This window comes from Takifugu rubripes, unplaced genomic scaffold, assembly GCF_901000725.2.
Source record: "Takifugu rubripes unplaced genomic scaffold, fTakRub1.2, whole genome shotgun sequence".
Taxonomy (NCBI): Eukaryota; Metazoa; Chordata; class Actinopteri; order Tetraodontiformes; family Tetraodontidae; genus Takifugu; species Takifugu rubripes.
The window spans coordinates 1,315,067-1,331,780 of record NW_021821632.1 but is presented as its reverse complement, the minus strand read 5'-3'; the positions used below and the strand labels follow the sequence as shown (position 1 = coordinate 1,331,780).

The window sequence follows — 16,714 nt, the reverse complement described above, 5'->3', positions numbered from 1 at the left end:
TGACGTCAACAGCTGGAGGTTGGGCAGCAAAGGTGGCAGCAACATGATTCTGTGGCGGGTAAAGAGACGTCTTCAGGCGCGTGCGCGACGGTGACGCGTGAGGAGACTTGTGCATTTGAAAGATTCCCCCAGATTCTGCACTGGAAGAGGGAACCAGATGGAGCTGCCCTCATTCTCAGTGCGCCTGCGCTCCTCCTCCTCCCCCTCCTCCTCCTCCTCTCACTGGCAGAGGGCTGGTCGAGTCCGGGTCTGGAGCGTCCGGTTCCGCCGTGCTGGATCCACACAGGCTCTCATGGAGAGTTCCTAATCTCGCCCGGACACCGCGCCTCGACACCTGCTGGATGGGGGGGCTACCTGGAGGCCTGATCATGGCTGCCAGGGACAAGACCAAAGACAGCGTCAGCCTGCTGCCCTGCTTCTATTTTGTGGAGGTCAGTTCCAGATGTTTCTCCAGAGCTGCTGCACATGCATGAATGCATCTGTGGGCCACGAGAACAATGCAGGCATGCGCCCATTTCCTGACAGCGGCATGTCTGAGACGCCTGGGTCCTGCTGGTGTCACTTCCTGAATTATTATGATGATTATTATTATTATTATGACAAAAATATCCACTGAGTTCGTTGTATTTCATCATGAAATAATTCCCAGATCAAACAGAAGCTGCATGAACACATTTTATTCTTGCTGCACTCTGATCAATGGTGATTTCTATTTTGTCTGGAACCTCTTGACTCTGTTGAGAAGGGGCCCTTCGATCGGCTCCATCCCAACACCCTCGGTCAAACATGGACCGACGCTTTTATTTTGAAGGAACTGCTAGGGCAACAGTTTCCAGCAGCACCAGCATTTGGGATTGTGGGGATTTCTTCGAGACTCAGGACAACGTCTCAGTCCTGTGTGGCTCTTGTGTCCATGTCCTCAGCTCAGTCCTGAAGGTGGACAACAGGAGAGAAATGGAGCTCTTTCTGTGGACATGTGTCCAAAATGATTGAAATGTTTCTGATTCATTCAGGATGAGAGCAGAACTGAATCGGACGCATCTTCTAAAGTCAAACAGGAGGGAAACCACCCAAAGTGGAGCTGACCTGTTTAAAGGAATCGAATTATTAACATGTAACCATAGAAACGGCCGCATAACAACCCGAGCTAGCTGAGGAATAATGCACATAATTCAGTTCAAAGGTGCTTGTGGCACTCAGTAGGGACCACAGTAGGGACCACAGTAGGGACCACAGTAGGGACCACAGTAGGGAACACAGTAGGGACCACAGTAGGGACCACAGTAGGGACCACAGTAGGGAACACAGTAGGGAACACAGTAGGGACCACAGTAGGGAACACAGTAGGGACCACAGTAGGGACCACAGTAGGGACCACAGTAGGGAACACAGTAGGGACCACAGTAGGGAACACAGTAGGGACCACAGTAGGGACCACAGTAGGGACCACAGTAGGGACCACAGTAGGGACCACAGTAGGGAACACAGTAGGGACCACAGTAGGGACCACAGTAGGGACCACAGTAAGGACCACAGTAAGGACCACAGTAGGGAACACAGTAGGGACCACAGTAGGGACCACAGTAAGGACCACAGTAAGGACCACAGTAGGGAACACAGTAGGGACCACAGTAGGGACCACAGTAAGGACCACAGTAAGGACCACAGTAGGGACCACAGTAGGGACCACAGTAGGGACCACAGTAGGGAACACAGTAGGGACCACAGTAGGGAACACAGTAGGGACCACAGTAGGGACCACAGTAAGGAACACAGTAGGGACCACAGTAGGGACCACAGTAGGGACCACAGTAGGGAACACAGTAGGGAACACAGTAGGGACCACAGTAAGGACCACAGTAGGGACCACAGTAAGGACCACAGTAAGGACCACAGTAGGGACCACAGTAGGGACCACAGTAGGGAACACAGTAGGGACCACAGTAGGGACCACAGTAGGGACCACAGTAGGGACCACAGTAAGGACCACAGTAGGGACCACAGTAGGGACCACAGTAGGGACCACAGTAAGGACCACAGTAGGGACCACAGTAGGGAACACAGTAGGGACCACAGTAAGGACCACAGTAGGGACCACAGTAGGGACCACAGTAAGGACCACAGTAGGGACCACAGTAAGGACCACAGTAGGGACCACAGTAGGGACCACAGTAAGGACCACAGTAGGGACCACAGTAGGGACCACAGTAGGGAACACAGTAGGGAACACAGTAGGGAACACAGTAGGGACCACAGTAGGGACCACAGTAGGGAACACAGTAGGGAACACAGTAGGGACCACAGTAGGGACCACAGTAGGGACCACAGTAGCGACCACAGTAAGGAACACAGTAGGGACCACAGTAGGGACCACAGTAGGGACCACAGTAGGGACCACAGTAAGGAACACAGTGGGGACCACAGTAAGGAACACAGTAGGGACCATAGTAGGGACCACAGTAAGGACCACAGTAGGGACCATAGTAGAGAACACAGTAGGGACCACAGTAGGGACCACAGTAAGGACCACAGTAAGGCCCACAGTGGGGACCACAGTAAGGAACACAGTGGGGACCACAGTAAGGAACACAGTAGGGACCATAGTAGGGACCACAGTAAGGACCACAGTAGGGACCATAGTAGAGAACACAGTAGGGACCACAGTAGGGACCACAGTAAGGAACACAGTAGGGAACACAGTAGGGACCACAGTAGGGACCACAGTAAGGACCACAGTAGGGACCACAGTAGGGGCCACAGTAGGGACCACAGTAAGGACCACAGTAGGGACCACAGTAGGTAACACAGTAGGGAACACAGTAGGGGCCACAGTAGGGACCACAGTAGGGACCACAGTAGGGACCACAGTAAGGACCACAGTAGGGGCCACAGTAGGGGCCACAGTAAGGACCACGTTAGGGACCACAGTAGGGACCACAGTAGGGACCACAGTAAGGACCACAGTAGGGACCACAGTAGGGACCACAGTAAGGACCACAGTAAGGACCACAGTAAGGACCACAGTAGGGACCACAGTAGGGACCACAGTAGGGACCACAGTAAGGACCACAGTAGGGACCACAGTAGGGACCACAGTAAGGACCACAGTAGGGACCACAGTAGGGACCACAGTAAGGACCACAGTAGGGACCACAGTAAGGACCACAGTAGGGACCACAGTAGGGACCACAGTAAGGACCACAGTAAGGACCACAGTAGGGACCACAGTAAGGACCACAGTAGGGAACACAGTAGGGACCACAGTAAGGACCACAGTAGGGACCACAGTAGGGACCACAGTAGGGACCACAGTAAGGACCACAGTAGGGACCACAGTAAGGACCACAGTAGGGACCACAGTAAGGACCACAGTAGGGACCACAGTAAGGACCACAGTAGGGACCACAGTAAGGACCACAGTAGGGAACACAGTAGGGACCACAGTAAGGACCACAGTAGGGACCACAGTAGGGACCACAGTAGGGACCACAGTAGGGACCACAGTAGGGACCACAGTAAGGACCACAGTAGGGAACACAGTAGGGACCACAGTAGGGACCACAGTAGGGACCACAGTAAGGACCACAGTAGGGACCACAGTTGGGATCACGGTCTCTCCATCCACCTCTCCTCTATCGTGGTCTCTGCATCCCCCTCTCCTCCACCATGTTCTCTCTATCCACCTCTCCTCTCTCATGGTCTCTCCATCCACCTCTCCTCTCTCATGGTCTCTCCATCCACCTCTCCTCTATCATGGTTTCTCCATCCACCTCTCCTCTATCATGGTCTCTCCATCCACCTCTCCTCTATCATGGTCTCTCCATCCACCTCTTCTCTACCACGGTCTCTCCATCCCCCTCTCCTCTACCATGGTCTCTCCATCCCCCTCTCCTCTACCATGTTCTCTCCATCCACCTCTCCTCTATCATGGTCTCTCCATCCACCTCTCCTCCACCATGGTCTCTCCATCCACCTCTCCTCTCTCCTGGTCTCTCCATCCCCCTCTCCTCTATCATGGTTTCTCCATCCACCTCTCCTCTCTCATGGTCTCTCCATCCACCTCTCGTCTCTCATGGTCTCTCCATCCACCTCTCCTCTATCATGGTCTCTCCATCCACCTCTCCACTATCATGGTTTCTCCATCCACCTCTCCTCTCTCCTGGTCTCTCCATCCCCCTCTCCTCTATCATGGTTTCTCCATCCACCTCTCCTCTACCACGGTCTCTCCATCCACCTCTCCTCTCTCCTGGTCTCTCCATCCCCCTCTCCTCCACCATGGTCTCTCCATCCCCCTCTCCTCCACCACGATCTCTCCATCCCCCTCTCCTCCACCATGGTTTCTCCAACCCCCTCTCCTCCACCACGGTCTCTCCATCCACCTCTCCTCCACCACGATCTCTCCATCCCCCTCTCCTCCACCATGGTCTCTCCATCCCCCTCTCCTCCACCATGGTTTCTCCAACCCCCTCTCCTCCACCATGGTCTCTCCATCCCCCTCTCCTCCACCATGGTCTCTCCATCCCCCTCTCCTCCACCATGGTCTCTCCATCCCCCTCTCCTCCACCATGGTCTCTCCATCCCCCTCTCCTCCACCATGGTCTCTCCATCCCCCTCTCCTCCACCATGGTCTCTCCATCCCCCTCTCCTCCACCATGGTCTCTCCATCCCCCTCTCCTCCACCATGGTCTCTCCATCCCCCTCAGGCTCTGTCTCCATCTTCACTCCATGAATTGAAATCTGCATCAAAGAATAGAAAATGTCCATGACTGATTAAGCATTGAGAGAAGATCTCAGCCTTCTACTCTGGGCTATACCAGTATACTATAATATAATATATATATAATACTATAATATATATAATAATATATATATAATACTAGTGGATAAACCCAGAGAGAAGAAGAACGAGGGAGAAAAGCAAAAATACCCAAGGTGGTAATGCTGACCTACATAATGAGGGGAGATGAAAGGAGAGCAGTGCTGAAAAGAGAGAGATGGAAACAGGGGAGGAGGAGAGAAGACCTGCAGCCCCCAACCAATCAGGATACAGAAACCTGTCACATGACCATGTTTCTGGATCCCAGCAGCCTAGAGAAGCATCGCTACGGTGATGCTAAAGAACAGCTGGGAGCATTAGCCTCGTGATATCACGGCTCCACAGCAGTTCCTGGTAGTAAAGGTTCGGCCCCGACCATTCTACTGTTAAAGGTTCTGGTTCTGGCAGCTGTGTGAGGGCAGAGCTCCAGATCTTCTGGGCTGATCTGGTGCCGTCACCTTCTCCAGAAGTGCTGATTCAGATGTGAATCCACATGGTGGAGGCTCAGCAGCTCGGTCAGCTGGATCTTCTGCTGATTCCATCCCAGCGAGAGCAGATAAAGAGTCCATGAAGGCTGGAGAGGAGCTGCTGCTGGGACTGAAGTGGAGAAACCACCTTTGTCACCATCTCTGTTGGGCTCCGTCTCCTGGTTGATCTTGCCCTTCCTTCTGCTCTCCCCACGGACAGATGCCGATCCTCATCTCTTCAGCCGTCAGCCTGTACTTCCTGGAGTGGACGGACCTGTTCAAGCCGGTGACGGTGGGCTTCAGCTGCCGCGACCGCAGCCTGAGCCTCCCTTACATCGATCCCACCCACGAGGTGGTCCCTCTGCTGATGTTGCTCAGCCTCGCCTTCGCTGCCCCTGCCATTTCAGTAAGATGCAACTGCTCAGGGGCAGATCCAGCGTTACCCGACTCTCTCCGCTGCTGTCTCTGATCCACCGGCCGACCGTCCGACCGGTCTGATGCGGTTTGCTGTCGTCACAGATCATGGTGGGAGAAGCCGTCGTCTTCTGCTGTCAGTCCCGGAGGAACCGCGGCGCCGCTGCCGAGGCCAACATCAATGCTGCGGGATGCAACTTCAACTCCTTCATCCGCAGAGCCGTCCGCTTCATCGGTACACACGTGCATGTTAGAGTTTGTATCCGTGCACGTCCGTGTGGAGGTGTGAGGTTCCAGAGGCCTTGAGCCAATGTCCCCCGTTCCCTCCTCAGGAGTCCACGCCTTCGGCCTCTGCGCTACGGCCCTCATCACCAACATCCTCCAGCTGATGACTGGCAATCCCACGCCGTACTTCCTGAGCGTGTGCAAACCCAACTACACCAGCCTGAGCACCAGCTGTGAGCAGAACCCCTACGTCATGGAGGACATCTGCACCGGGGCAGACCAGGCCGCCATCAGCCAGGGCAGGTGGGACCTCTGCGCTCTTCCTCTGTTCTTGGCTTCTTTAGGGTAAAGTGGTGGTCAGTGTGAGAACAGAGGACCCTGCACGCACACACACACACACGCACACACACACACGCGCGCACGCACGCGCTGCAACAAAGCACGTGCACTCTCACGCCTGCAGAGTCAGGAGGACGAGGAACGCAGCCGTGGTTGGAGAGGAGTCAGAAGTAGGTCAGGATGGTGTTTGAGTGCAGTGAGGAGAAAGTGGGCCAGAGGTTCTCTTTCATTATGCAGCAGAGCAAAAAGGCTGCTGCGCGCGCGTGTGTGTGTGTGTGTGTGTGTGTGTGTGTGTGTGTGTGTGTGTGTGTGTGTGTCTCCTCGGGGCCTCGGATCACGGGACCCGGCTCCATCCCCTGGGGCCGGCAGCTCTTCTGTCGGTCTTCTTTGTGCGACTCATTTGTGCGACTCATTTGTGCGACTCATTTGGTCTCTTGCAGGAAGTCCTTCCCGTCCCAACACGCCACTCTGGCTTCCTTTGCTGCTGTCTACGTCTCCGTGAGTACCGCCACACTCCGCGTCCTGAGTCCGTCCAGCTCCTGGACTGTGTTCCTAGAGGGAAGTACAGTGGATGAAAGTCATGCCTGAAGTGTTGTGTGTCCTCAGATGTACTTCAACAGCACCCTGACGGACTCGTCCAAGCTGCTCAAGCCCCTGCTGGTCTTCACCTACACCATCAGCGCCATCATCTGTGGCTTGACCCGGATCATTCAGTACAAGAACCACGCCATCGACGTCTACTCGGGCTTCCTGCTGGGCAGCGCCGTGGCCCTCTACCTGGTAGCACTTCAACCTTCACTGTTGTGGTTCAGGGTTCCTCCAGTGGAACCCCTCCGTGGTGTCGCCCATATGGGCTCACATAGACCAGGGGTCACCAGCCGGTCTGAAAGCAAGAGCCACGTCAGGGGTACCGAGTCGTGTGAAGGGCTACCGCTCGACACACTCCTCTAAAATAACAAATTGTGTGTGTGTGTGTGTGTGTATCAATAATTTACAGTGGGTAACATAAACTATGTTGAACCATGTTTTACTTATGCAACATTTAAAAAAATTAACTTTCATATTGAATAAATCTTAACTGAACAAATCGACTGCAATTCTGCTCAAAATCTGGCGACTGAGTCGGGCGACTCATGTGGTCATTGCGGGCGACTTGGTGCCCCCGGGCCACTTGGTGCCCGCGGGCTCTGTATTGGTGACCCCTGACATGGAGCATGGTAGTCATTCAGAGAGAGAGGCAGACGGACAGCGGGGGGAGCACAAGCAAATATCAAAATGACCCCAATAGCTTGGTGCTAATACACCACTTGCTAGCACTGATGGGTGTCACAGAGTCAATGTTTGGAACAGTTCGAACACACAGATCGAACTGGAACCTGTAGAAACGCCACAACTCTTCTCTTTCTAGGGTTTGTATGCGGTTGGAAATTTCCGGCCGAGCGAGGAGGCCAGCGGGAATCTGCCAGCTGTGCTACACTACCCCCCCTGTTCCTTGCCCCACATAAGCCAGGAGGCCATACTTCACCACCTGAAGCTCAAGGCCTCTCTGGCTGGGGAGGCCCCCGTGCCCATCGCCCGCTCCGAGGGACTCCTTCACCCACAGCAGAGGGCCATCAACAACGTGAAGCACCCCACTTCAGACATCCAGGTGATCTCACCCCGCGGCGCTCACAACAAGGATGCTAGCGTCACTTTTAGCCACACTCTCCCCCGGGTGCACACCCCCCAGGCCATGGCAGCGTACGAGGAAGCAGCGAGATGCCATGCTGCCACTCTCCATCGGGCCTCGATGGACTCCAGCCGTTCAAAACAGCTTCTGTCTCAGTGGAAAAGCAAGAACAACCACAACTGCTCCCTGCAGGTCCCAGACTTCTTCTCCTCCTCGGCGGACTCTTCATCTGGCCAGTCCTCCCACCAGCCTCACCACCATGGCAGTATGGAGCTGCGGTCCAGTGCGGAGCCCTCAGCAGGGGGCTTTGACCACAACGCATACATGTCCAAACTGAGCACTGGGGCCAGCACCACCCTGCCGAGCAACTGCAGTGGGATCACAGGAGGAGCACGGATACTGATGCAGTCGAGACCCGGTTCTTCGCAGCTGGTTCACATACCAGAGGAAGCTCATGAGAGTAACAACAGCGCCTCCCCGAGGTTGGATGCGGAAGGGAAGGAGGGTAGTGCGGCACAGCTTAACTGGCAGGGTGCAGCGGAGAAGGTCCTAACCTGCAGGACCAACGATCACGGCCAGAACCCTCAACCACGGCTCATGCAGATGATTTCTCTGGCCAAGCAACAGGGTCTCCTCCAGACCCACTCCAAGAGCCTCGATGAGAGCAGCATTAACTGCAACACCTCTGTGGGCTGCCAGGGCGCCGCTCACTACACGGCTCAAAGTCATCCAGACCCCATGAGCACCCAGGGGCTCAGCTCGGTTGGCAGTACCGTCAGTCTGTCAGGCAGCACCGGCGCCATCGTCAGAGTGGACGCTCATCCTGAGCACAACAAGCCCGTGTTTCCCGCTCCGCCCTCGGACGCCACTGGATCCTGGAGATGGCGCTCCCTGGATCATGGCACCGGGGTTAGCGTGGCTACAGCGTCTCGAGGAACCAAGGCCGGTTCAGGGGCAGGAGGGGGGTGTTTGAAGCAGTCTTTTGAGCTCAATGATTTGAGCAGAGACTCGGAGAGCTCCGATTCTGTAAGTGAGAACTCTGTTGACAGGAAACATGGCAACCACGTTAGCGCTGCCACCATTAGCATCCCCACCGTGACTACCGTTCACACCCAGAGCACCGGCCTGTCCGAGCAGGGACGTCACCAGCAGAGCCTCTCCACCATAAGGGTCACTCCGGGGGACGGCGGCGGCTCTGTGTGTGGAGGAGGAGGAGACACGGCCTCCGAGAGCCCTTCAGTGGCCTCCAGCTGTGACTCCATGCTGCAGAAAAAGGCCAATAATGTCATCCTGGTTCCAGAGAGAGCCAATAGTCCCCAAACAAACCGCAATATCTCCTACAAAGGAACACCAGTTCCTCCAGTTTTCAAAGACTGATGTGGAGGCACCTGAGAAGATGTAGATACACGAGAACCTCCGACCACTGTAGGTACCATCGTCACCTTATGAAGCATGAAATCTTTCTGTCTGGACACAAAACCACCAGTGTGCACGGTTGTTCTGGTCCTGCTGGTCGAACCGCAACACCCCCACCAGCAGCCTCGTCCCACCATATCGCACGTTTGAGTAAGGCGGTCAGAGCCGCCTTTACGTCCCCCCGATGTCAAGAAAACGGTGCTACACCAAGTCCAGCTGAAGACTTTGGGCCCAGTTCCAGATGTGCAGCCTGTTTTGCTCTGACTGTACAGAGGCCAGAGGTGGAACAGAGTTCCTTCAGACCACAAGTGTGCTTAACTTTCCTTCTGTAGCAAAGACGTGAACTCTGCTGAAACTGAAGGTTTACGGTAGCTGTAAACTGGGACCACATCTGTAGATCCTGGACTCCTTCAGCCAGTCACATACCACAGCACAACAGTCCCAGCTCCACCTTTTATACCACCATCTGACCATCCTTGCACTTTATGCCAGTTTGACTCGTCTTCTCTCTGCTGCTGAAGAACATATCACTGATCTGCTCGACTTTCTTAGTAGGGGTTGATCCTTCGTTAATACCTCAGCCTGGAGCAGCAGCACCAACAAACCAACAGGGGGTTCGGAGCTCTTCCCTTCTGCAGCACAAACAAGCCAGCAAACGTTTTAACCAAATCTTAGCAGAGCAGAAGCCGAGGAAGAGCCCAGGAACAGCTGAAGAACCGCTGAAGAACAGCCCAGGAACAGCTGAGGAGCAGCCCAGGAACAGCTGAGGAGCAGCCGAGGAGCAGCTGAGGAACAGCTGAGGAGCAGCCGAGGAGCAGCCCAGGAACAGCTGAGGAGCAGCCGAGGAGCAGCCCAGGAACAGCTGAGGAGCAGCCGAGGAGCAGCCTAGGAACAGCTGAGGAACAGCCCAGGAACAGCTGAGGAGCAGCTGAGGAGCAGCCCAGGAACAGCTGAGGAGCAGCCGAGGAGCAGCCTAGGAACAGCTGAGGAACAGCCCAGGAACAGCTGAGGAGCAGCTGAGGAGCAGCCCAGGAACAGCTGAGGAGCAGCCCAGGAACAGCTGAGGAGCAGCCCAGGAACAGCTGAGGAGCAGCCCAGGAACAGCTGAGGAGCAGCCCAGGAGCAGCTGAGGAGCAGCCCAGGAGCAGCTGATGACACCCTCAGACCCCAGAGCTCCTGACGATGACCTTAGTCAGCCTAATTAGCAGCAGCCACCTCCAGAGGCTGATTAATGGATAAAGACTCGACTCCTTGTTGCTCTCTTCTCCTCCAGGACAGAAACTTGTTACTGTGAGAAAGTTCCAACTTCTTTTCTTCACCGTGTTTCTGCTGTTGCACATCACATTCATGTATCGTGGTTAACGAGCCTGTATATTAACACTTTAACACCAACATCCAGCATTTTAAGATTTAAAAAATGCCAAAGGTCACATTTGAAAGTTGATGTATTATTGGTGTTTGTATAGAGAGATGACATCACGCTATTTATTCCATAACCTGATAAGAGTTGCATGGTCACTTTTCTATTGTTATATTAGTGGGATTTTATTTTGAAAGGCTGGTCAGTGACGGTGTTTCCTGTGAGTTTGATGACAATCGTTAGCTTGGTACTAATTAGCTTGCACTCCTGATTACCAGGCTGGATTCTTTTCAGAAAGATGCCAAAAAGCCAAAGCCCAACCCTTTTAGGATTTGATCCAGGTAGATTATTCTATTTATTCTGATATTGTTCATCACTGCAATAAGAACTTTGGCTCCTCTTTTACACTTTGTAATATTTGATGAATGATGTTTTTTGTGGCTTAAACCTTCTAAATGTTCTAATAGTTCATCCTAAACAGGAATGAATCATCAATAATGTGAGTTTCATCTTTTCCAATCAGCTCACGAGAAACTGGAAATGAACAAATGTGGTTTATTTTTATTAGGAACTATTTTGCTGAGAAATAATATTAATGTGTTAAATATCGTAAATGTGTGATGTTGTGTGCTGTTCTTTTCTAAAATTAAAGAAATCTAAAGAATTAGATGAATACGTAGAAAAAATTTAGAAAAACAAGAAAAAATGACCAAGAAACGTATTCATTGTTTGGAACGCAAACATCTATGGAAAATAAAAATGTGCTTTTATTTTGAAACCAGCGTCAGACTGCTGGAACTGTTGGTTGATTTGTGTTTGATATATGCAGAAAGTTCTGGGTGGTTCTGCTGGACAGGATCAGCATGTTGACCCGGCCAAGATTGTGTCTGCCAGGGCCAAGGTCAGGGGTCAGGCCAGGAGCCAGGAGCCAGGTCAGGGCTGGGCCAACGTTAGGCTCGGGGGTCAGGCCAGGAGCCAGGTCAGGGCTGGGCCAACATTAGGCCCAGGGTCAGGTCAGGGCTGGGCCAACGTTAGGGTCTGGGTCAGGTCAGGGCTGGGCCAACGTTAGGGTCTGGGTCAGGTCAGGGCTGGGCCAACGTTAGGGTCTAGGTCAGGTCAGGGCTGGGCCAACGTTAGGGTCTAGGTCAGGTCAGGGCTGGGCCAACGTTAGGGTCTAGGTCAGGTCAGGGCTGGGCCAACGTTAGGGTCTAGGTCAGGTCAGGGCTGGGCCAACGTTAGGGTCTGGGTCAGGTCAGGGCTGGGCCAACGTTAGGGTCTAGGTCAGGTCAGGGCTGGGCCAACGTTAGGGTCTGGGTCAGGTCAGGGCTGGGCCAACGTTAGGCCCGGCTGGGCCAACGTTAGGGTCTGGGTCAGGTCAGGGCTGGGCCAACGTTAGGGTCTGGGTCAGGTCAGGGCTGGGCCAACGTTAGGGTCTAGGTCAGGTCAGGGCTGGGCCAACGTTAGGGTCTAGGTCAGGTCAGGGCTGGGCCAACGTTAGGGTCTAGGTCAGGTCAGGGCTGGGCCAACGTTAGGCCCGGCTGGGCCAACGCTAGGGTGGGGTTCAGGGTCAGGGTCAGAGTAGCAGGAGGTTAACCTACCTCCTCCCGTTACTGTTTCAGAACCCAGCCATCCTTTACAGGTGTTTCCATGTGGCACCAAAGGAGCAGTTTTTTCATTACAGATTTTAATGCTGCTGAACAGATCCCAGAACTGGACTCTTCTCACGGCTGCTTAGACTTGAGTGTGTGCTGGAGCCACTGAGTGCTCCTCAGGTCATGAAGAACCTGTAAAACTGTAACTCCCAACCCCTAACCTAACTCCCAACCGCTAACCTAACTCCCAACCGCTAACCTAACTCCTAACCCTAACTCCCAACCGCTAACCTAACTCCCAACCGCTAACCTAACTCCTAACCCTAACTCCCAACCGCTAACCTAACTCCCAACCGCTAACCTAACTCCTAACCTAACTCCTAACCCTAACTCCCAACCGCTAACCTAACTCCCAACCGCTAACCTAACTCCTAACCCTAACCTAACTCCTAACCCTAACCTAACTCCCAACCCCTAACCTAACTCCTAACCCTAACTCCCAACCGCTAACCTAACTCCCAACCCCTAACCTAACTCCTAACCCTAACTCCCAACCGCTAACCTAACTCCCAACCGCTAACCTAACTCCCAACCGCTAACCTAACTCCTAACCCTAACCTAACTCCCAACCCCTAACCTAACTCCTAACCCTAACTCCCAACCGCTAACCTAACTCCCAACCCCTAACCTAACTCCTAACCCTAACTCCCAACCGCTAACCTAACTCCCAACCGCTAACCTAACTCCTAACCCTAACCTAACTCCCAACCGCTAACCTAACTCCCAACCGCTAACCTAACTCCTAACCCTAACCTAACTCCCAACCGCTAACCTAACTCCCAACCGCTAACCTAACTCCTAACCCTAACCTAACTCCCAACCGCTAACCTAACTCCCAACCGCTAACCTAACTCCCAACCCCTAACCTAACTCCCAACCGCTAACCTAACTCCCAACCCCTAACCTAACTCCTAACCCTAACTCCCAACCGCTAACCTAACTCCCAACCCCTAACCTAACTCCTAACCCTAACCTAACTCCTAACCCTAACTCCCAACCGCTAACCTAACTCCCAACCCCTAACCTAACTCCTAACCCTAACCTAACTTCCAACCCCTAACCTAACTCCTAACCCTAACCTAACTCCCAACCGCTAACCTAACTCCCAACCCCTAACCTAACTCCTAACCCTAACTCCCAACCGCTAACCTAACTCCTAACCCTAACCTAACTCCTAACCCTAACCTAACTCCTAACCCTAACCTAACTCCTAACCCTAACCTAACTCCCAACCCCTAACCTAACTCCCAACCCCTAACCTAACTCCTAACCCTAACTCCCAACCGCTAACCTAACTCCCAACCCCTAACCTAACTCCTAACCCTAACTCCCAACCGCTAACCTAACTCCCAACCGCTAACCTAACTCCTAACCCTAACCTAACTCCCAACCGCTAACCTAACTCCCAACCGCTAACCTAACTCCTAACCCTAACCTAACTCCCAACCGCTAACCTAACTCCTAACCCTAACCTAACTCCCAACCGCTAACCTAACTCCTAACCCTAACCTAACTCCCAACCGCTAACCTAACTCCCAACCCCTAACCTAACTCCCAACCCCTAACCTAACTCCCAACCCCTAACCTAACTCCTAACCCTAACTCCCAACCGCTAACCTAACTCCCAACCCCTAACCTAACTCCTAACCCTAACCTAACTCCTAACCCTAACTCCCAACCGCTAACCTAACTCCCAACCCCTAACCTAACTCCTAACCCTAACCTAACTTCCAACCCCTAACCTAACTCCTAACCCTAACCTAACTCCCAACCGCTAACCTAACTCCCAACCCCTAACCTAACTCCCAACCCCTAACCTAACTCCTAACCCTAACTCCCAACCGCTAACCTAACTCCCAACCCCTAACCTAACTCCTAACCCTAACTCCCAACCGCTAACCTAACTCCCAACCGCTAACCTAACTCCTAACCCTAACCTAACTCCCAACCGCTAACCTAACTCCCAACCGCTAACCTAACTCCTAACCCTAACCTAACTCCCAACCGCTAACCTAACTCCCAACCGCTAACCTAACTCCTAACCCTAACCTAACTCCCAACCGCTAACCTAACTCCCAACCGCTAACCTAACTCCCAACCCCTAACCTAACTCCCAACCCCTAACCTAACTCCTAACCCTAACTCCCAACCGCTAACCTAACTCCCAACCCCTAACCTAACTCCTAACCCTAACCTAACTCCTAACCCTAACTCCCAACCGCTAACCTAACTCCCAACCCCTAACCTAACTCCTAACCCTAACCTAACTTCCAACCCCTAACCTAACTCCTAACCCTAACCTAACTCCCAACCGCTAACCTAACTCCCAACCCCTAACCTAACTCCTAACCCTAACTCCCAACCGCTAACCTAACTCCTAACCCTAACCTAACTCCTAACCTAACCTAACTCCCAACCCCTAACCTAACTCCCAACCCCTAACCTAACTCCTAACCCTAACTCCCAACCGCTAACCTAACTCCCAACCCCTAACCTAACTCCTAACCCTAACTCCCAACCGCTAACCTAACTCCCAACCGCTAACCTAACTCCCAACCCCTAACCTAACTCCTAACCCTAACCTAACTCCCAACCGCTAACCTAACTCCCAACCCCTAACCTAACTCCCAACCCCTAACCTAACTCCTAACCCTAACTCCCAACCGCTAACCTAACTCCCAACCCCTAACCTAACTCCTAACCCTAACTCCCAACCGCTAACCTAACTCCCAACCGCTAACCTAACTCCTAACCCTAACCTAACTCCCAACCGCTAACCTAACTCCCAACCGCTAACCTAACTCCTAACCCTAACCTAACTCCCAACCGCTAACCTAACTCCCAACCGCTAACCTAACTCCTAACCCTAACCTAACTCCCAACCGCTAACCTAACTCCCAACCGCTAACCTAACTCCCAACCCCTAACCTAACTCCCAACCCCTAACCTAACTCCTAACCCTAACTCCCAACCGCTAACCTAACTCCCAACCCCTAACCTAACTCCTAACCCTAACCTAACTCCTAACCCTAACTCCCAACCGCTAACCTAACTCCCAACCCCTAACCTAACTCCTAACCCTAACCTAACTTCCAACCCCTAACCTAACTCCTAACCCTAACCTAACTCCCAACCGCTAACCTAACTCCCAACCCCTAACCTAACTCCTAACCCTAACTCCCAACCGCTAACCTAACTCCTAACCCTAACCTAACTCCTAACCCTAACCTAACTCCTAACCCTAACCTAACTCCCAACCCCTAACCTAACTCCCAACCCCTAACCTAACTCCTAACCCTAACTCCCAACCGCTAACCTAACTCCCAACCCCTAACCTAACTCCTAACCCTAACTCCCAACCGCTAACCTAACTCCCAACCCCTAACCTAACTCCTAACCCTAACTCCCAACCGCTAACCTAACTCCCAACCGCTAACCTAACTCCTAACCCTAACCTAACTCCCAACCGCTAACCTAACTCCCAACCGCTAACCTAACTCCTAACCCTAACCTAACTCCCAACCGCTAACCTAACTCCCAACCGCTAACCTAACTCCTAACCCTAACCTAACTCCCAACCGCTAACCTAACTCCCAACCGCTAACCTAACTCCCAACCCCTAACCTAACTCCCAACCCCTAACCTAACTCCTAACCCTAACTCCCAACCGCTAACCTAACTCCCAACCCCTAACCTAACTCCTAACCCTAACCTAACTCCTAACCCTAACTCCCAACCGCTAACCTAACTCCCAACCCCTAACCTAACTCCTAACCCTAACCTAACTTCCAACCCCTAACCTAACTCCTAACCCTAACCTAACTCCCAACCGCTAACCTAACTCCCAACCCCTAACCTAACTCCTAACCCTAACTCCCAACCGCTAACCTAACTCCTAACCCTAACCTAACTCCTAACCCTAACCTAACTCCTAACCCTAACCTAACTCCCAACCCCTAACCTAACTCCCAACCCCTAACCTAACTCCTAACCCTAACTCCCAACCGCTAACCTAACTCCCAACCCCTAACCTAACTCCTAACCCTAACTCCCAACCGCTAACCTAACTCCCAACCGCTAACCTAACTCCCAACCCCTAACCTAACTCCTAACCCTAACCTAACTCCCAACCGCTAACCTAACTCCCAACCCCTAACCTAACTCCCAACCCCTAACCTAACTCCTAACCCTAACTCCCAACCGCTAACCTAACTCCCAACCCCTAACCTAACTCCTAACCCTAACCTAACTCCCAACCCCTAACCTAACTCCCAACCGCTAACCTAACTCCCAACCCCTAACCTAACTCCTAACCCTAACTCCCAACCGCTAACCTAACTCCCAACCGCTAACCTA

General features: G+C 52.9%; 1 protein-coding gene across 1 annotated transcript; it reads left to right on the top strand.

The window, feature by feature from the left end:
* Positions 1 to 298: 298 nt before the first annotated feature.
* Positions 299 to 9,461, top strand: plppr4b (phospholipid phosphatase related 4b). Its single transcript, XM_003978996.3, has 7 exons — positions 299 to 431; positions 5,504 to 5,689; positions 5,803 to 5,932; positions 6,030 to 6,225; positions 6,702 to 6,759; positions 6,868 to 7,041; positions 7,670 to 9,461. Exons 1-7 carry the CDS (start codon positions 342 to 344, stop codon positions 9,305 to 9,307), a joined length of 2,472 nt encoding a protein of 823 aa, XP_003979045.2. The 5' UTR covers positions 299 to 341; the 3' UTR covers positions 9,308 to 9,461.
* Positions 9,462 to 16,714: the final 7,253 nt, after the last annotated feature.

Bases quoted from the DNA above. Each gene is read 5' to 3' on its own strand.
- plppr4b (XM_003978996.3), top strand. From the start codon at position 342: ATGGGGGGGCTACCTGGAGGCCTGATCATGGCTGCCAGGGACAAGACC. The intron at 5,690-5,802 runs GTAAGATGCAAC...CTGTCGTCACAG, and splicing joins TCGCTGCCCCTGCCATTTCA to ATCATGGTGGGAGAAGCCGT. The intron at 7,042-7,669 runs GTAGCACTTCAA...TTCTCTTTCTAG, and splicing joins GCGCCGTGGCCCTCTACCTG to GGTTTGTATGCGGTTGGAAA.